Source organism: Megascapheus bottae, chromosome 3 (genome assembly GCF_031878675.1).
Source record: "Megascapheus bottae isolate mThoBot1 chromosome 3, mThoBot2.hap1, whole genome shotgun sequence".
In the NCBI taxonomy this organism is placed as follows: domain Eukaryota; kingdom Metazoa; phylum Chordata; class Mammalia; order Rodentia; family Geomyidae; genus Megascapheus; species Megascapheus bottae.
In genome coordinates this window covers 54,572,620-54,593,017 of record NC_143511.1, presented here as the reverse complement: position 1 = coordinate 54,593,017, position 20,398 = coordinate 54,572,620, and the positions used below count along the sequence as shown (strand labels likewise).

General features: G+C 42.4%; 2 protein-coding genes and 1 long non-coding RNA gene across 4 annotated transcripts in view; 1 reads left to right on the top strand and 2 right to left on the bottom strand.

Annotated features, from left to right (window-relative positions):
- Nucleotides 1-5,959: 5,959 nt before the first annotated feature.
- On the bottom strand, nt 5,960-7,150 carry LOC150065510 (uncharacterized). 2 transcript variants are annotated; one of them, XR_016534963.1, is made up of 4 exons: nt 7,021-7,150; nt 6,815-6,873; nt 6,270-6,511; nt 5,960-6,043 (listed from the first exon to the last, which is right to left on the bottom strand). It is a non-coding gene; the product is annotated as an uncharacterized LOC150065510 (long non-coding RNA). The 2 variants fall into 2 exon arrangements; XR_016534962.1 differs by having other exon boundaries at nt 6,270-6,873.
- Nucleotides 5,967-20,398, top strand: part of Mob3b (MOB kinase activator 3B) — a 168,907-nt gene continuing 154,475 nt past the window's right edge. The window contains exon 1 of the mRNA XM_090330078.1: nt 5,967-6,048. The gene's annotated coding sequence lies outside the window, so the exon portion shown is untranslated. The remainder of the gene's footprint in view (nt 6,049-20,398) is intronic.
- Nucleotides 11,420-12,025, bottom strand: Ifnk (interferon kappa). Its single transcript, XM_090329370.1, has one exon. It carries the CDS (start codon nt 12,023-12,025, stop codon nt 11,420-11,422), a length of 606 nt encoding a protein of 201 aa, XP_090185496.1.

The following is a 20,398-nucleotide window of genomic DNA, read 5'->3' as shown; positions in this document are numbered from 1 at the left end:
CATCCAGTGTCATTATATGAAATGGTAAGAATTATACTGGCAGAAAACATGCATTAAGATAATGTATGAATCTTGGCATGGTTAGAAATGGCTTAAAAGATCTCTTTGGCCTCCTTCTGAATTGCCTTGAGGGGGAGGCATGCAGATTTGTTTATTTTATTTATTTTTAGGACATAAATTGTTATCACAGTGCTTCAGTAAAATATTAGGACAATCTCTTAGTTCCTTCCATCAGTCGGAGTTTTGCAAAGTATGCTCACGGTTTGAAGATCTGTTAGGTACTCATTTTGATTATGGAATTCTTGCTTGCGATGAAAGGAAAGACTCTGAGCCACCTGCTCTTATTAATAGACCACCTGTAGCAATTGTAATTAGCACATTCATGAGCACAATGGCACTGAATAATAAGATTCAGGGGAAATGGAAAATTAGCCTCTTACTGTTGACTGGCACTGCAGCCCTGGACAGTCAATGTGGATCTCTGGGCCTGTGCTGAGAGGTGATTAGGCAGACATTCTTCTCTACTTTTATTCCCCTCCTGTCTTACTTCTGTGATGTTGCCATGGTGACATCTTTCCAGTATCCTTTTGCTCTTCTGGTACCCTCTCAGGGGAAGCTGTAAGGAAGTGGTTTGCTAATGGAATCTCGTTGGCCTTTTGTTCACAACCCATTGAAGATCTGTATGGATTTTGTTATAAGAAACGTATGAAAAGTAAACTGGAAATGTTGAAAATAAATGTGCACTGACTGGGATGAGAAATGTGCCTAACGTTCATTCAGAACCAAACTATGTGAGAATTCTCCTTGTGCTCTCCATCCAAGAAGATGCTATTCCAAGGAACTGAAAAGCTTCTGACACAGTAGGACTGTAGCATGTGCTAAAGTCTCTTACCATTGTGAAGAAGGAACTGTGTGTGTTGGGGGGGGAGGGAGTGGGGGAGACACAGGTGAGAACTGTGCCTAAAAGGACAATAAGGGGCTTTCCTTGAACACTTACCATGTGAAAAGGCACTGCGCAAAACATGTTACATGCACTCCTTCATTAAATCCATATGATCACCTTTATTATCCCCATTTTATTAGAGGTCCCTGTGGTTCAGAGAAGTAAGACTCATCTTCTATGGGTCTCTGTCTCTGAAGGCCCTCCCTTTAATCACCATGCTATCCCCATGGTTCTAGACTATTCCAGGTCAGCTGAACAGGCCATTCTCTCTCCCTGCAATTAAAACACACAAGGGCTCCATCCAAATTCCGCAGATTTATTCCAGGAGAGGATTCTCTGAAGCAGCACATAAGTTGGCAATGCGGTATACATGTGGCCTTCTATCAAGACATACAGTGTGCAAGACATACAGTGTGCTTTCGGCCATAAGCCTCAGAAGAAATTTCCCAGTGTTATTAGCTGTGTAATCTTAGGCAACTGAGCCATTCCAGCCTGTTACTGCCTTAATGAAAAGAAATGGCGGCAGAGGGACCGCTGCGTCCTGCGATCCGACCTGACTCCCCTCGCTTTCGGGACATCATGGTGGCGTACTGGCGACAGGCTTCCTCGCTCGCCTGCATGTACCCCCCTCTGGGCTCGAGGCCACCTGGGGTGGGCCTTCCCGTGGGCCGCAGGGTTAGCCTCTCACTCCAATGTCCTTACAGCTACATCCGGTACTCCCAGATCTGTGCAAAAGCCGTGAGGGATGCACTGAAGACACAGTTCAAAGCCAATGCTGAGAAGACAGCTGGCAGCAGCATAAAACTTGTGCAAGTAAAGAAGGAATAATGAACCCTGGTTAAAGCATGAAACACTACTTTTCAAGGTGAAGACTTATGGGCACATGTTATGGCAGATTGAAATCATCTCACATAATTTATGGGGGAAAAATAACTCTTGTTCATAAATTGATGATGCCAATAAATTCATTCATGGTTCACGTTCAAAAAAAAAAAAAAAGAAATGGCAAAAAAAACCATGCTTGCCCACAGGTCAGGAACAGGCCAATTGCTGTCAGTCCCATTTCTGCTCTTTGAAAACCTTGGGAATCTTAGCTGAATGAGGTTGTGCTCTGGACCCAGAATTACAAGCTCTCATTGCCCTTTTATAATGATAGATCTGGCATTCTTCTAAGCTATTTTACCTATCAAGTTTTCTTTCTTTTTTTTCTCCACTTGTTGCCTTTGGAGTTACAGTTTTAGACATTATTTTGGCTGTTGCTTCAGGTAATTTTTCTCCATTAATAATTGCTAACAAAAGTAATTAAATTTCCTTTGATCTTTGGTCTACTATTTGGGATTCCAGTCCTTATCATCTAATTACACATCTAGTCCTCACAGCATCTAAATCTTGGTTTCCAAAACAAATTAAACATTTCCCCCTAATTTCCAATACTTCTTCTCCAGCAGTTTGCTCTGACCTAAAGGACCTTTGTACTTAAATTCCAACTATGTCTACCATTTTGGAGGTCATTGCAAAAGCTCTCCCTAGTTGTTTCAGACCAGATCTAACATTTCCTATATCTATGTACCATAGAAATTTACTGTGTCCCAGTCTTCTATGTTTTGTTGCTCTCTGTAGTTCTCCTGACATTTTATCAGATTTTAAGCATCTTGTGGGCAAGACTTAAGATTCTCTATTGCCACAGAATAGTGGCAGGGGAATATGAAGGTTATAGCCATGACTTAAGTCTTGTGACCAAGTGCAAAGTTCATCTACTTGTTATGCTAGATACATGCTTTGGGAAAACTACTTTGGCTTTCTGGCTTGTGCGCTTTCTCTACTTCCCTATACCTACCACTGGGGAGGTCTTATGAAAATTAATTGTTATTCTCTCTATATATATAAAAAAAATCTTAGCAAGTACTCAGAATGTTTTGGAAATTTGTTACAATATCTGTAGTGAGCTTTCTCCATTGATGAGTTCAATAAATCTTTATTACATTAGTCTGCATGGGCTAAGGCAAGGAAATATCATAGAGCATGTAACTTAAACAGCAGGGGTTTTTTTTTGTTGTTTTTTTTGTTTTATTTTAGACTGTACTAAGGTTTGAACTCAGGGGTTCATGTTTGAATAGCTGGCATTCTGCCACTTACACCACACGTCTATCCTTACTTTTGCTGGTTATTTTTTTTTCTTTTTGCCAGTCCTGGGCTTGAGCTCAGGGCCTGAGCACTGTCCTTGGACTTTCTCAAGGCTAGAGCTCTACCATTTGAGCCTGAGCACCACTTCCGGCTTTTTCTACATATGTGGTACCGAGGAATTGAACCCGGGTCTTCATGCATGCTAGGCAGACACTTTAACCACTAGGCCAAACTCCCGGCCCCTTTTGCTGGTTATTTTTAAGATGGAGTCTTACAGACTTTTCAGCTCAGGATCGTTGGGGCTTTTTGTTGTTTGTTTGTTTTTTTTTTAAGAACTACCTTCATTCCAGATCTCAGCCTTCCCAGTAGCTAGGATTATAGGCATGAACCACCAGTAGAGTTTAAAGTACACATCTTTAGTTTAGAAGGCTGGAAAACCTAAAATAAGGAAGGCAACAATTTGGATCCTAGTAAGAATGCCCTTCCTTGCTTGCAGATAGCTGTCTTCTAGTTGTTTGGACAAAGCACTGTCTTGCCCCAGTTTTTTCTTTCCTCCTCTGTCCTCCTCCCCTTTCTCCTTTACTTCTATCTTGTTCTCTCGTCTTTTCCTCTTGTTTCTCCTCTTTTTCATCTTAGTCTTCTTCCACTGTTGCTTCTACCCTACTTCCACAAGGAGGGTCTTCCAATCTTCATGGCCTCATCAATCTCTAATTACTCTCTCCCCTAAAAGCTCCATCTCCCAACACCATCACAATGCAGTTAGGATTACATCATCACATACCTTTTTAAGGAAATACAATACAGTCTGTATCAACTAAGTACACATCGATTTAACCTGGGGATAGAACAATGAAAGAAACCAAAGATTTCATAACATGTGTCTGTAACCTGTGAATACTTTACATTCCTTGGCAAAGAGGAATGAGGTTGAGATGGAATTGTTTACTAATCAACTGACCTTAAGAGAGCTAAACTTGGACTGGCTGAATGTAATCAGTAGGACCCTTGCAAGTGGTAGAAGGCAGAGAGATCATAGTGATGCAATAAGAGGAATCTGGCTTTTGTTGCTGACTTCAAAAAGGAGAAAGGGGATCACAGGTCAAGGAATGCAGGTAGCATTAAGCTGATTAAAAACAAGAAAGTGGATTCTCTCCTATAGAAATGCACCCCTGCAGAGGCCTTGATTTTATACCGATGATAACTGTATTGTTGTCCATTCTGGAAATATAGACAAGAAATTTATATTGTTTGAAGACACACAGTTTATGACTTTTTTTTGCAACCAAGTGAAATATTTAGTGTATCATATGATAACATACGCTGGGCATCAGTGGCTCACACCTGTAATCCTAGCTACTTAGGGAATGAGATATGAGGATCAAGGTTCAAAGCCAGCCCAGGCACAAAGTCCCTGAAATTCTTATCTGCAGTTAACTTCACCAGAAAACTGGAAGTGGCCATGTGTCTCAAACTGGTAGAGCACTGGCTTTGAACTGAGGAGCTCAGGGACAGTGCCCAGGTCCAGAGTACAAGCCCCATGAAAAAAAAAAAAACAACACATTCTATAGGGAAAAAAATAGATCTTCTCAGAGTACAAGGATGATTGTGCTTTTAAATAGAATTGAAAGGGGGAGAGCTTTGGTTAATGTGAGCATGTGGCTGAAGAAATTGAGTAGGAAGTAGTTGAACAACTAGAGAGACTGTTTGGGCAAAAGGCACAGCAAGTATTAAAGCCTTGTGATAGTTTATTTTCCTGGTATTTTTCATAATTATGAAGGGAATCATGGATAGAGAGGCATTTGTCCCATGAGAGGTCCAGCTAGTAGGAAATGTGGAACAGAGGGAAAGTATCTGTATATATAATTTAGCCCACTGCTGGTGACTCACTCCTATAATTCTAGCTATTCAGGAGGCTGAGACCTAGAGGATCATAGTTCAAAGCCAGCCATAGTTCTGCCAGAGCAGAAACGTCTGTCAGACTCTATCTCCAATTGAATAGCAAAATGCCAGACTGGATGGAGGCTTAGCTCAAGTAGTAGAGTCCCAGCCATCAGTAAGAAAGCCAAGTGTGAGTATGAGGCTGGGGATATTTGTGTCTAGATCTCACATCCTCCTTGATATATCCTTGATAGTTTCTCCTTGATCTATTTAAAGTGTGACAGAAAACAACGTAGACACTATGTGCTATACTCCTCATGTGTTATCTAAGAGGAATAAAAAGATAAAGATCTAATTCAGAAAGGCAAGGAAGTTTATATGGAGTATTTCCTACCATTAGTTTGCTTACCCCTCACAATCACGCTGCAGGATAGATACTGTTTCCTCCAATTTACCCAAGAGTATAACTGAGAGGCTTGAAAAAATCACAAGTAAGTAAAGGGCTGTCAACTACGCCTCAAAGTTTAACTAGTAAATTAACTAATAAATCTGTGTATTTTCTGATGATTTAATCCTCAGTTCTGTTATCAGACTGGGCATGACATTTAAAAACTAATGAAGGGGTTAAACCATTTGCCCCTGGGTAGGTGAGTTGGAAGTGGCCTTTGGGGCCTTTCTAATCCAACTTCTTCCTTGCTGCCGTGGCCCCATAGGTAGTGTCCTTTCTGCCAAGGTAGAGAAACCCTTTAGACTGCTCCAATCTTTCTGGAAGAAGAGGATCCGAGAAAGACCAGGGAACTTTTTCCTCCCCTATCGCCATGTAGCTGCGTTCCCTCGGGCGGCCGCCAGGGGCCCCCTCCTTCCCGGCGCCCCCGGACTGGCGGTGGAGCGCAGGCGGACCAGGCCGGGCCGCGCCGCCGAGTGCATGTGGAGGCTGCTTCGGAGCCGCTGGAGCAGCGCGCGCGCGGGCCAGAAAGCCCCTCGCCTGGATCGGCCAGGGTCACCCGGTCTTTTGGAGCCCCTCCGCCCGTTTTCCTCCAACTCTAGCGGCTGATGATCGGGTGAAAGGAGCCGGCAGGGTCCTTAGACTGACGTCGTCTACGGTAAGAACCCGCTGCTAGCGAGGAGAGGCGGCACAACCCCCGGAGCTCCTCACTCCAGGATTGCGCCCCGGAGAGCGCCGGAGGTGCGGGGCGCATCTGGGGCGGGCGGTCCGCCGGGGAACCGAGAAGTGGGGAGGGGAACCTCGCTCCCAACACGGGGGTTCCCCCCTATCTCCCCACTCCAAGTTTCAGGGGGTTGGGGGAGTCGAGATGAGACTTACTGTCTGCGATTCGGCCCCTGGCTGGCTTCCTGGGGTGCGCACTTCTCGGAGTGGTGGTGGCGGGGGGTCGGGGGGGAGAGGGGACAAGGGTCCAGTTTTGTGGTCTCGATTTTTTTTTTTTTTTGGTTTTTCCTTTGGAAAAGCGACCGCAGTAAAAGCCCATCTGGGCGGGGTGCAGCTCTGACTGGGGATCCCCAGGTGGAGTCGCCGTGCGGAGCCGGTGGTGGGGTGGCGCGCTGGGGCTGCGGTGGAAGCGGCGGGAAGACAAACTTTTACGAAAGTGCGTCAAGGCAGAAGGGGGTGAGGGGGAGGGTGCTGGTGATAATAATCTCTGGGGCATCCAGGACTTTCGAGTCAGGAGGCACGGGCTGGGTGGATGGGGGGGCTGCAGGGGACTCACTCAGTCCGGTAGCACCCCCTTTCCCTTTCCCGGGGTGGGGATTGGCTAGGTTTGATTTTTTTTTTTAAATCTGTCTGGACTTTGGGCCAACTGTCAAGACATCTGGCATTCCACCCAGCCCCTGCCCTACCGGGAGGTGGCAAACCTCAACTTTTCTTTGACTTCTTCTCAGCCCCGTCGGATTCCTTCTGAAGTGACCAAATGCTAAAATAAATAAACAAACAAGCAAATAAATAAAAGGTCATCGATTCCCCCCCCTCCTCCCCTCCCCGTCTCTGAGACCCGACACCACGTGCGATGCCTCCCACTCCCCTTCCTGACCCCGCCCCGTCCTTGTTGGGGCGCCCGCACCGCGCGTTCGCTCGGAACTGTTGCCAACCGCCTTTTGTTTCTGCGCCTTTCTCCCATTGTTTGCGTTTCCAAGCTCTGGTGGGGTTTTAGAGGTGGGGGAGAGGAAAGGAGGCCCTCCCCTCCTCCCCACCTCACCTCCCTCCGCCCCCTCCACCTCTGCGCCAGTCACTGGGCCAGCTCGGGTCAGCGATCCTTGCTCGGAAAGGGTTCCTGAAGCTGAACCCCGAGAGAGCCCGCCCCACCCGGCCCTCTGGTTAGGGAGCGCAGGGAAAGTCTGCGGTCTTCCTCGCCGGCTGGCTCGCCCGGCGCCCCGGGCGCAGTTCTCAGATCTTATCCCACGAGCTCCGGGGAGGGAAGGGCGCGCCAGCCCGGAGGTGGTGGTGGAGGTGGTGGAGGTGGTGGGGATTGCTTTCGAGTGAGTGAGAGCTGCCTGGAAATCCAGAGTGTCCTACATCCGGCCGGGCTAGGGGCTTGGGCTGGCGGGAGCGAGGTGATGGGCTTGGCACACGCAGCTGGGGCGGGGCGGGGGGACGATTCGCCAGAAAATAAACGGAGATGCAGGTAACCCGGAGGGGAGTCGCCAGCCTGCCCAGGAGCGGGCCGGGAGATCTGGCTTAACCTAAGGCTCCAAGTTTAAATCCCACTCCAGTCGCCTGGGTAGGAAAAGCAGACTTCCTCAAGGGCAAGGTGGCTTGCTCCCCCTCACCCCCCAGCTCTGACTTGCCCTGGAGGTGACGCCTGTTAGATGACAGGTGGCTCAGTTTCCCCTGGGGAGGTGGGGGACAAGTTTAGAGGCTCATTCGTGGTGTGGTTTTTAGTGAGGCGGGGATGATTTGAGGGATGAAGGCAAAAGCAAATTAGCCACCCAGAGAAGGCAGCCTCTCCCCCGCCCCTCCCCAGCCCCCATGGTTTCAGGAGAGCTTGCCTGCTCCTGTGGGGAAGGGGAATCCTGTTGTCACCTAGACCTCTTTGTAGCTTCAAGGCCGACCTGGTGTTGTCAGCTTGTCCTGTGGGTCAAAGAAATAATCAAGGATACTCCATGGCCAGCTTTCTGGCCTCTAGTTTTCCATCCCTCCACCAGTTCCAGGGAGGGAGGAGATTTGTGTGGGGAGAATACCCCCCCCTCCCCACTAGACATTGAACTCCAGGTAGACAGGTGTGTATGCGTTTGGTGTCCCCTGGATCCACACCCTCCCCCCACCCCAGTCCTTGTGACTTGTGTCCACAGTGAAACTTTTCTTTCCACCCAATGTATGCGCTCTCCCACTCACCCTTCTTCCAACATCCGAAGTGGAAACTTCAGCTTAGCACAGACCTGGTTGGCCCCTCACTGACATAAGGGAACTTAGAAGATGGCTAAGTAAGGGATGTGGACACACAGACAACTTTCTCCAGAGAATGGATGCTCTCCAATAAATAAATAAATAATAAATAACATAATGAAAAAGCAAAATCTTTAAGGGAGAAGCTACTTTTATAAATATTTCATTATGAAAATTATCTCCAAGGAAGGATTCTTGAACATTTAACCACAGCACCAAAACAATGAAAGGGAATATGGAAGGGACGGGTGGGGGGGGGAGAGGACTGCTCTAGGTGGTACTTGTTATTTTAATGCAGAATTTTTAAAAAAAATTGTAGAAAATACAGAAGTAAAGTGTAGTAGTCGTTGTTATTTTGTTCTTTATGCTGGTAGTGAGGTTGGGAGTGAGCCTGAACTCTATCCGTTGGCTTTTTGCTCAGGGATAGCTTGCTGCCATTATGAGCTACATCTTCACTTCTGGCTTTTCTGGTGGTTGATTGCAGAGAAAAGGCTCATGGACTTTCCTTCTTGACTGGTTCCAGACTATGATCCTCAGATTTCGGCCTCCTGAGAATCTAGGATTTTAAAAGGATAATATAAACACGGCTTCAGTAAACACTATTCTCAGTCATTTCTTTGGAATAAATTACTGAATGTTTGATAAGATGGATGCACTTTTTAGGAAATTGAAGATTGTCATATTGCCTGTGATAAACATGTGCCAGTTTATCATTTGCCAAAAATGCACCAGGCAATCTCTTTACTCTGCACTTACCCTATGTTACCAGTTTTCCATCTCCGTCATGTTAATGGGAAAATATTTTATTGTTTGTCTTGTTTTGCCTTTCTTGAATCAGAAGCAAGAATAACCATTTTCTAGATTTGTGTGATAGCATTTTTTCTTTGATGATGTTGTTAGTCCGTACTTATTTTTCAGCAGGGCTTTTCTCTTTTTTTCTTTTGATTAGATGTGTTCTTTATAAAAGAATTGTTCTGACTTCTCACCCTGACTTCTCCAGACAATCTGTATTGACTGGAAAGTGCTCATCTTTCTTGGTAGATTCTTTTCCTTCTGTTCTTCCTCTTTCTCCTCCTCTTCCTTCTCCTCCTCCTTCTCCTCCTTCTCCTCCTCCTCCTCCTCCTCCTTCTTTTCCTTCTTGTGGGGATGAGGACTGAACCCATACTAGGCAAGCACTTACTATTGAACTACATCCCCAGCTCCTCTTCAGAAGTCCTCTTCCTTTGAATATAATGGACATTCGGTGAGACTGTAACCCATAAAGTTACTGCCATCATTCCAGGATAGTTATTAGGGAGACCAGGCAAAGGCATTAGAACATTTTATGGAAAATAAAAGTTATCTGTTTGATAACTTTTATGCCTGTACGCCTTTATGGCTTGTAGACCCTACCATCTAGTTCTGAAACAACATTATGTGTTTTCATTAAATGAAAAACCCTAGGTCATTTTATTGTTTTGATCATCTAATGATAACACTATGCTATGATCCACAACTTAGTATTTTAAACATTTCTCTAATCTTCTTGACTGAAATCTGCCTTACTTTTATTCTAAGGCTTTTTTTTTTTTTTTGCCAGTTCTGGGGCTTGGGCTCAGGGCCTGAGCACCGTCCTGGGCCTTTCTCAAAACTACAGCTCTACCACCTGAGCCACAACACCGCTTCTGGCTTTTTTTCCTTTTTATGTGGTACCAAGGAATTGAACCTGGGTTTTTGTGCATGCTAGGTAAGCACTCTACCACTAGGCCAAACTCCTGGCTGTTCTAAGGCTTTCTTTCTTTGACTATATTCCATTGAGTTCTGAACTCAGGACAATCTTGAATCTAAACAGCTGAGCAGTATATTAGTGATAATCTTTACAGAAGAGTTTCCCAAGGACTGAGTGAGGTGCATTTTGCCCCCTTTAAAATTTGTGCAGCCACAGTCTTCAAAACAAATGATTCTGAAATGGGATAGAATAGAAAGAGATGAGAATTAATTTACCTAAGTGATGAGTAAAAACAAAGGACCATATAAGAAGAGTTAGTAAACTATTTAGGTAAACTGGATAGAGATAATTAAAAAAAAACTAAGGTATTAATGTGCCATGAATTATTTAGAATGCCTAATATACTTAAGTGAAAAACAAAAATGTAGTCTTTTAGTTGGGAAAATGCAGTGTAAAATTATTCCCTAGTATGACTCCAGGATTTTATTTTTTAAGTGCACGAAAGAGACCATGAAAGATGTATAATGATGATAATACTAGCATTTTCCATACCTTTACTTTTTTGTCTGTCTCAATGAGAGCTTCATATATATTATAGACAAGTGCTTTACTACTGGGCTATATTCACAGTACTTTTTATAACTTTTTAGATGTAGGAAGCAAATGATATGTATCAGGTATGAGAGCTCTGCACTAAATTTATAGGTTCCTAAGGTCTAAATTGGAGCCTAATGGTCATCTAATTTAACTATCCATTCAAATTTCACTGTTGATTTTTACTCTTCAAACAAACCCCTACCATTCCTCAAACTGTATCATTTCATAACAAAACCAACTGACAAGCAAATAAGCAACTATTTTTCTCTGAGAAGCAGTGGAGAAAAGGAACGGTTTTGACTTGAAGAGCTTGTTGTACAACTTTTTAAGATGTTGGATTTTTATAGACTTAAGCCACCTCTATAGTCAAAAACATTAGTTATTGAAATGTTACATTTCACAACAATCCCTATTCCATATCTTTGAGCCATTGTCATGTTTACTTTCAAAGGTGGTAAAGCAAAGTCAATACAAGATGATTGAAGAAAAGGAAGAAGAATAGCAATGGAGAGGAAATCTCACTCTTCTAAACGATCTTTGAGATTTTCTAACAAAATCCCTTAAATTCCCCTTTCTTTAGAGAGGTAAATGTGGTTCCTGTTCCACTGTCAAGTTTTTCCAGACAGTTAACATTATATAAACTTCAAACATTCCAGCTGAGGACAAGGTTGCTTCTAAAAGGCCACCAATCACCTTAAAAAGAGGATGAAGAAGCAGAAAAAGGAGAAAGAGCTTTTGGAGGGAAATGTGATGTTAATTCTAATAATATACCTTATTTCTTCGAGAGTAGTTTGGTGAATAAGTAGGAGAAACATCTTCTGATTTCCACTTGGACAATCCTCCAGGCACAAGAACTGTATTTCTTATCTTTCAGGTAGTCTTTGATTCTGTGGAAATAACTTCTCCATTTCAGGGTAACCGGTGGGAATACCTTTTCTCCTGAATATTCCATCTTGTCCTCTTTCATTCCTTTCACGTGGTTGTTTGATTTCTTCTCTTCCTGTATGCATTGTTCCAGGTACATTATTTGCTCTGCAAGTCCCATTTTGATTTCTGTCAGGTGTTTCTTTTCCCAGGTAGAGTTGGGATTGTACTGATTGAAGATACTCAAGGCATCTATGGTTACTTCGTATAAAACTTCCTTGATGTCACTTTTTATAGGGTGAGCATCTGATCCATTTTCTATGGGCAAGTCAAAAGCTTGGATTTCTCTTAGACATGCTACTAGAAATGAGTCACTAATAACCATAAGTTTCAAATTGTTTAGGTGCCTTCTGCTCAAGAGAACACAGGCTTGAGACAGAACAGGGCTAATGAGCAGGCCCACAAGGAACACAAACCATAAATATTTAGGAGTTATGTCAGCCTTGATGCGCATTTTTTCCCTGTGCTAAAAAATTCCACAACATCTAAGGCTGACAGTGATGTTTTAAGTCTTCTTTCATGTTACCTTATATACCTGAAGGTCTTTAGTGGGAGGAGTTAGTTCACTAGTCATTTTACAATTATCAGGATTGTTGCCTTTTTCCTTTTCCTCAAATGCATTTTTTAACTGTGGGTGACTACTCTGCCTTTGGAGTTTGTTTTTTTTAAGTGAAAAAAAAAAAACATGTTTGTTGCCTTACCTTATTTGGTTAGATGTCACCTTCAGTAGTAAAGACTCATCATGACATAACTGATACATAAGGACTAGGGGTATACCTCAGTAATAGTACTTGCCTAGCATAGATAAGGCTCTGGGTTCCCTGTCCAGCACTGTAAAAGAGAAAGAAAAAGAAAATAAAAAAGAAGAGAAAAGGAAAGGAGGGCTGTGGCTCAGGTGGTAGAGCACCTGCCAGTGAGTTTAAAGCATCAGATAGCAAGTTCAAGTCTGGGGGGAAAAAGACAAAAGAATAGAAAAAAGGAAAGGAGGGAAGGGAAAAGGAAAGCAAAGAAAAAGATACCACCTGATCAGGAAAATATATACATTTTTCATTTATGCCAGTACCAGAGGGTAGGAGGAGGGGCTGATGTTTGAACTCAGGGCCTCAAGATCTCAGCTTTTTCTGCTCAGAGCTGTTGCTCTCTACCACCTGAGCACACCTTTGTTTCTGGCTTTTGTGGGTTAGAGATAAAGGTCTCTAGGATTGCTTTGCCTATGCTGACTTTGAACTGGCTCTTCAGAGCTCATCCTTCTGAGTAGCTAGGATTACAGACATGACCCACTGGAACCCAGCAGGAAAATACATCGATCAAATGCCCTCTTTCATGAAGCTAACCGTGGACCCTGACCGCATAACTATCATCATTGATGAGTAGATTATCAGAGCATAACATAGTCTACATTTTTGCTTTTGTTTTTCTATATTTTTTTAAGCTTCTATTCCATTTTTAAATTTTCTGTTTCTCAACAAAGATGAAGAATGGTGTTGGTCAGTTCAGCATGACTTGTCAAATACAAGATGAACCTGACTTGAATTTCTGTTGTGGTTAGAAAAGGTTGATATTCTACAACTTTCCTTTATATCCCTGGCTTGCATTTCATATACTCCTTGTATCATTTGCAGAATTCCTCCAGTGGGATATTTGAGACTGTTTTTCAGTTTTTTCATTAGTTTTGGATATGGTCTCTGATATGTTTTTGATATAGTTTAGCCAATATTTGAAAACTTTTTCTTGAATAGCTTTCCTTGCATGGTAGTACTGGTATTTTGTTTATTTCTTTTTTTTTTTTTTCAGTCCTGGGGCTTGAACTCAAGGCCTGAGCACTGTCCCTGGGCTTTCTCAAGGCTAGAGCTTTACCACTTGAGCCACTGCACCATTTCTGGCTTTTTTCTGTGTATGTGGTACCAAGGAATCGAACCCAGGTCTTTGTGCATGCTAGGCAAGCACTCTACCACTAAGCCTGTTTTGTTTATTTCTGTGTTTGTTTTTCAGCAAGGAGTCATATGGGTAGGAGGTCACCTGTTTTAACCAACCTAAATGGTACTAATGGCTATCAACCATTTATAGCTTTCTGGGTCTAGTTAAGGCAAACAGATTCCTTTCTTTAGGAAAATAAAATGGGAAGTCACTAAGTATTCCATAACAGTGGCAGATTTTGAAAATATGCCTTAAAATTTCTTAATTAGATGAGTTTGATGACTCATGTTTGTGCTGTGACTCATGCTTGGAGGTGAGTATGATCATAGTTTGAGGCTATTGCAAGCAAAAAGTTAGTAAGACTCCCATCTCAGCAAACAAGGTGGGCAATAATCTATGTGTCTGTCGTTCCAGCTACAATAGTAGGTATATGCAGGAGAATTGTAGTTCCACATGACTCTGGACAGAAGCAGAAAACCCTATCTGAAAAAAAAAAAGCGAAAGCAAAAAGGGCTGGAGGCATGGCTCAAGTAGTATAGAAACCGAGTATCAGGTACAAGACCCTGAGATTAAATCCTAAAACTACAGGGAAAAAAGCGATTTGTCTGTACCGGTTGGCTGCACCAGAAGTTAATTGTAGATAAATGAGATGCCATAAAAACTTGGCATTTTAGACTGATTTCTTGCTGCAGAAAAGCTTGTGTATATTATTTTGGGTGTTCTATTGACACCACAGACAAATTTCAGTGAGTGGCTTATTTTGAAAAAGAAAGAGGAAAATAGGCCCTTTTATATATACCAGGTTATAAACTGGCACAACTTTCCTAGAGGGCAAAATTGTGATGTAGATGAAGCTCGTATCATCTTTGACCATTTACCCCTCTTGAAGTTCATCCTTAAAAACAAAGGATGTTGTCATAAAAAGATATAGCTGTTAGGAAGTTTATCACAGAAGAAAAAAGGAGAACAACATAAATGTTCAGCAGTAAGTACTTGCTTGGTTAAGAAATCCCATCAGTGGAACACTACTCAAACACTAAAAATCTCATATGGATTGAAACTTTGGAGCTTAAAAACAAGCACTTTTTTTGGTAGTATGTGGTGTCTGTAAGTATATGTTAAACATACATATGTATAAATGTAGGTACATGGGCAAATAAAACATTAATGTACACAAAAAAGTCATTCTTCCAATGAATGCTTTTTATTTTCATTTTTTGTTGTTGTTTTTGCCAGTCCTGGGCTTGAGCTCAGGGCCTGAGGACTGTCCTTGGATTTTTCTCAAGGCTAGAACTCTACCACTTGAGCCTCAGCACCACTTCTGGCTTTTTCTAAGTATGTGGTACCAAGGAATCGAACCCAGGTCTTTGTGCATGCTAGGCAAGCACTCTACCATAGGCCAAACTCCCGGCCCTTATTTTCATATTTTTACTTGTCTGGGTTTAAGGATTTCTTGCCTTTGGTCAACAAGTGGTTGTTTTAAAAGGCACAACTTATTTTAAGAGAAAGTACATGTAACCGGAAAATTATCATGTATCGAAAAGGGGATCAATACACCTTTTTAAACTTAAACATGTCTACTGTGGGCCATTTGTAAACTAAATGTCAATTTGCCTGCAGCTCACTTCTCATTCAGCTGATAAGGAGAACATAGATAAATGGGGGTTCAATGTACTGTTGTTGGAGCTTTCCATTAACACACACACTCCCACACACATGTATCTTCAGTATGCATTACTTGTGCACAGTGTGTATAAATACAAATTACCTGCCTCTGAGGGTACGCTTTCTTATGTAGCTCATACAAGTTCTACCTGAAACTTCTTCAGCAGGCTCAATTAGAACTGGTTGTTCTTTGGGGCTCTTGCCTTGTCTTCCTCAATTATAGGGTTTTGAAATGAATAATTGTGTAAGTGTTGAGCTTCCAATTTAAAACCCTCTCCACCCCACCGTGCTAGTGGTGATTAGTGTACTTTCCACTCGTTTGAGACAGCTCAGCTGTGTTAATCAAGCTGAGGGGTTGTACAATTGCCTTGCTATTATCCTGCTCGTTATGTGATGGAGGTGGCAACTAATTTGGCTGTTGTCAACCATCTTGAATCACCCTGTATTTTTCCAGCAAGCACCGTTTTATTGTTTTAGCTTCTTTACTTCAGTTTTCCTCTTTTCTGCCATTGCAGTATTATATTCTTATTTATTAAAAAAATTAATCATAACCCAGGTCTTACAGAAGGAGGAGTAAGTTGCCATGGATTATGTTGAGAAAGTTGCAGTTGAGGAAGGAGCTATGTTTGCAATGTATTAAGTAGGAGAAGTGTACTCTTAGGCCTTCTTTGTAACATGGATCTCATTTCTCACATACTGCACATGTTCATTGAAGCTCTTACTGACAATAGTCATGAAAAAAAGGAAAGATGGTTGGTTATGTGTCTGCCCATTGCCTCACCATTAAGATTGCTTGATTTCACAAACAGAATAGCCATCCAATATCTAAGACAACTTTGGATTATAAAAAATCATTCATTATTGATCAGAAATTCAAATTTACCTGGGAGCCTATTTAATGTGGAAACTGTGTGTTTACCAGGCAAGCTCCCATTGATCTGTCTGAGCAGAATTCAAAATGGCATGCTGCAATTGATTGTATTTCCTAGTACTTTTGCACAAATCCTTACCAACAGTGCAAAGAGGATGTACACACATACATATATAAACACACACACACACACACACACACACACACACACACAATTCAGGTAATCAGTCAGCCTTGCTACCCGAATATATCTTAAAATCAGAAAGTTGGAAAGAATAACAGGGGATGAAGCATTTTTGCCCTTAAATGTTTCTGTCACAACTGGCCAGTCTGTCATTGTCAGGATATGCTTTGGAATGCTAATGTTGTTTCTGTGCTATCTGGCTTTACTTCCTAGACTGCCCTGGGGTAATTTGTATGTGGTCCAGCTCTGTTCAGAGGGAAAGCTGATTGGCAAGGATTGCCCTGTCCATGGAAACCTGTGAAGAAGTTCATGTGATTTTAAGGGTAACCTTAATGGGCCAGGTACAATCTGACACAATGGAGAAATGAGACAGTTCAGTCTAGACGAGATAGCTTTGATTTAGCTCAGAGCACATGGCATCTGCTGCTAAGATTTATTACTTCCCACGAAGTGGCAAGTTTCAAGCCAGAGTGAGAGTAACTTGTTGATCATTCCAGTTACTCAGTACATGAGCATTAGTCATTCCATTTGTGGAGACAGAAGGTGATTGGGCCCCAGAGACAGCCTAGGGATAACACTTTGGTGTTCAGATCTGGAAGTTACTTCCTGCAGGTCATGTAGATAATACACCTCAAAGTTGTGGACAGTCCATTGAGCCAGATCCACCCCGTCAGCTCTGCCAACTCACTCATTCTTACTGCCTTCCCTTTAGGGCTAGCCTCTCACCTGGTTTTCTGATCCCTTTCTTGGTTGTATGTTCCTTAATGTTGTACCTGATGTAGAGGTTCACAATGACTCCATCGGTATTACATGGATGCATCCAAATTGTGAAAATATGACCCCTTCAGGGAAGACAGAGGCTTCCCCCCCCCCCAAGCCTCTGTAGTTACCACTTTGCTGTGTGCCCTGGATTGTGTCTTTTTGTCACTCACCATGAAGTCCCATGGTGGGAGGGGCAGCAGATGGTTGTTTATGGCTTCATGCTGAATGCCCAGTGTGCCCCACAGAGATTTGAAGACCTGGATTGCCTCATGCATGGGGACAGAAGAACTTGTATATATATGTTTCGTATATTTTTTAAAATATCAAAACAGGATGATAAAAATTTTTATTTGCTTTGAGCTGAATCCTATGTGTATCTCTGTTAATGTATGTATAACATCATTTGGAGCTTATGAGTTTGTGTGTGTGTGTGTGTGTGTGTGTGTGTGTGTGTGTGTGTGTGTGTGTGTGTGTGTGTTTTATCTACATGATAAACCTATCATGAATACTAGGCCTAGGACAAGTGGTTTACCAAACCTGGCTTATGATTCATTTCAATACCTAGCACAGAACCTGACAGGCCAGTGCTCAGTTATTATTTGTTGGATGATTGAATGAAAATAATGAAGCTGTGTCTCAACAACAGGTGTAGTTCACATTGTTTAGGACAACGAGCAACGGACAAAATCAAGTGTTGGAGTGTGACTAAGGAAATCACAGAACAACAAGTGTTTCTTTAATGTCCTCTACTATTTCTGCTGCTGATGATTTGAAAGCCCATGAAACTACTGAAGTTATAAGCACATTTGTACCTCTACTCCAGCCATATCACATAGCTCTGCATCCTTTGGCCAATTCATCCATCTCCTCAGATTAGTCATGGTGCTGGTTATGGGGTTTGAACTCAGGGCCTGAGCACTGTACTGTCTCTGAGGATTTTTTTGTGCTCAAGACTAGCACTTTACTATTTGAGCCACAGCTCTTCTTGGGGCTTTGCCTGGTTAATTGGAGGTAAGAGTATCACAGACTTTCATTCCTAGGCTGGCTTTGAACCTCTATCCTCAGATCTTAGCCTCCTGAGTAGCTATGATTACAGGTGTAAACCTGGTGATTTACTCTGTTTTATATCTATGATTATTTTTACATAAAGACATTAAATATTTGTTGAAGCAAAAATTACCCAGGGCATGTGCACATGTACACACACACACACACACACACACACACACACACACACACAGATCCCCTCTGGACAATGCTGTTGCCATGTGCCATGTCTCTATTTCTCTTTCAATAAAACTTTTTTTACTGCTGAAAAAAAACACCCAATGATCTCCTATAGTTTTCAAATCTGATTGTTTATTAGCCTATGTAGGCAAAATTTCTAAGGTTTTCTAATACCATTCCCCATCTCACCAACTCTGTATTAGATATTCCTAGGAGCTATCACTTTATTCTGTCACCAAATTAGCACCCAGTTTTCTTTTACTTGAACTGGTAGAAAATGAGCCCTAATAAAATAATTTACCATGGCAGAATATGTGTTTAAACTAAAAAATAGGTATCACTAGTAAAACCTCCTGAACTTTGAAGATAAGAATGCTGGGAGTTTGCATTAGAGCAGTGATACAGAGTTGGGAAAGAAGGGGTCACTTAGAAGATAAAGATCTTGGCCTTTGATTTGGAGTGGAGAGAAGATGAGAAACACGAAAAGAAAAACCAGAGAGAAGCTCAGCTTTCTGGTTGAGTGTCTGGTTGTGCCATCGACTTTGAGATTCCATGGAGAGGAGGGAGAGACGGGATCTAGGAGCAGCTAGGAAGTTCTTTATAGACAAATGGCCTTGAAAGGGTATAGAACAGCCAAATGGAGGTATGTGGATTTGGATGAGTGGTGCTGGACTCGGACGAGTGACAAGCTGATGGGAGTGATGTGAAAGTGATCATGTAGGTCATAAGAATCAGTGGGTTTATTTGGAAACAGTATATAGGCAATGAAAAGAAGTGGGCCAGTGCCAGAATTGTAAGAATCTTCTATGTGTGAAAGGCATGCAGGAGTGGAAACTGAAGAGGATGATTCTAAAAATATGGGGGAGATTCAGGAGGGTCTTTGCCTCTTTGCCCACCTGATTATCTATGGAAGTCTCAGAAGACTAGAATGAAGTCATTTCTAGTGAGCTCTGTTTTCCAGTGGTTGACTTACAGAATCCAGACTCCTGAAAGGAACTTTTCTAGCAAGTGCTTTCCAGGAAGCACATGTCATTCTTTGCTAGATGTGTATGACTGAGTCCTCAGCCTATTGCCCCTGGATTGAAAGTTGGCTTCACTTCTGCCACTTGGGGACACAGGACTTTGGTGACATCTGAGTTGTCTAGGGTTGTTTTAGCAAACAGTTATATGTTGTGTGGCTTAAAACAAATAGAAATGTATTCTCTTGTTGTGCTGGAATCTAGTAGTCTTCAATCAGAGTGTATCCAGGAGGCTGGTTTCCTCCAAGGTGTCAAGGCAGGGTTCTTTTCCAGCTTCTGTGGTCACTAGCAGTGTTAGTTTTCCTAGGTGTAGCTCCTCTGCTGCCATAGTGACAGGAGAGTCTCCATGAACTGGTGTATCTCTTTAAATACCCCTGCACATGGCTTTCTCATACTATTCTCTGAATATAGTGCTCAGTCTAGGAAACTGTGGTCTGGTGTGACCTCTTTTTAATTCCATTACATTTGCAATGACCTTTTCTCAAAAGAAGGTCGCATTACGGGTATTAGGTGTTAGGACTTCCACACATCTTTTGGGAGGACACCTCTTGATCAAGTGGTATGGTACAAAGAGCCTTAATTGTTACAGGATCTTGCAGCATCTTTTTTAAAAATTTTATTGTCGGGGTAATGTATAGAGGGGTTACAGGTTCATTTGTCAGGTAGTGGGTGCATTACTTCTCCCACATGTTTTTGTCCCCGTTTCCCACCCTCCACCCTCTCCCAATCATCTTGTTTTCCCCTCTTCCCTTTCCTGTTTCAAATAAACAAATAAATGTATATACAATATATGAGGTAACAAAGTCAGATACAGTAACCACATAAGATTAACCATAAGGGCAGAAAAAGAGAAGAGAAATAACATAGTACACTAAGAACAACAATCACAAAGAGGAACCTCTTGTTTCCAAATCCTAGATTTCATTTTGTTTTATCTCACCCTATATTATATTTGCCTAGGTTTTGGGCTATTGTGATCCTCTGTTAGGAGAATCCTAGATGTGTACTCATTATTACACATGGGGGAAGCCATGGAGACTTTGTTTCTTTGGGTCTGGCTTACTTCACTTAATATTATTTTTTCCAAGTCTTTTCAGTCTTGCAGCATCTTTAGCATGTGTGTGTGGGGGAAACGGCTTTAAGGCAATTATTGGGTTAAACCTGAGGTGTTTGGCCATGGGA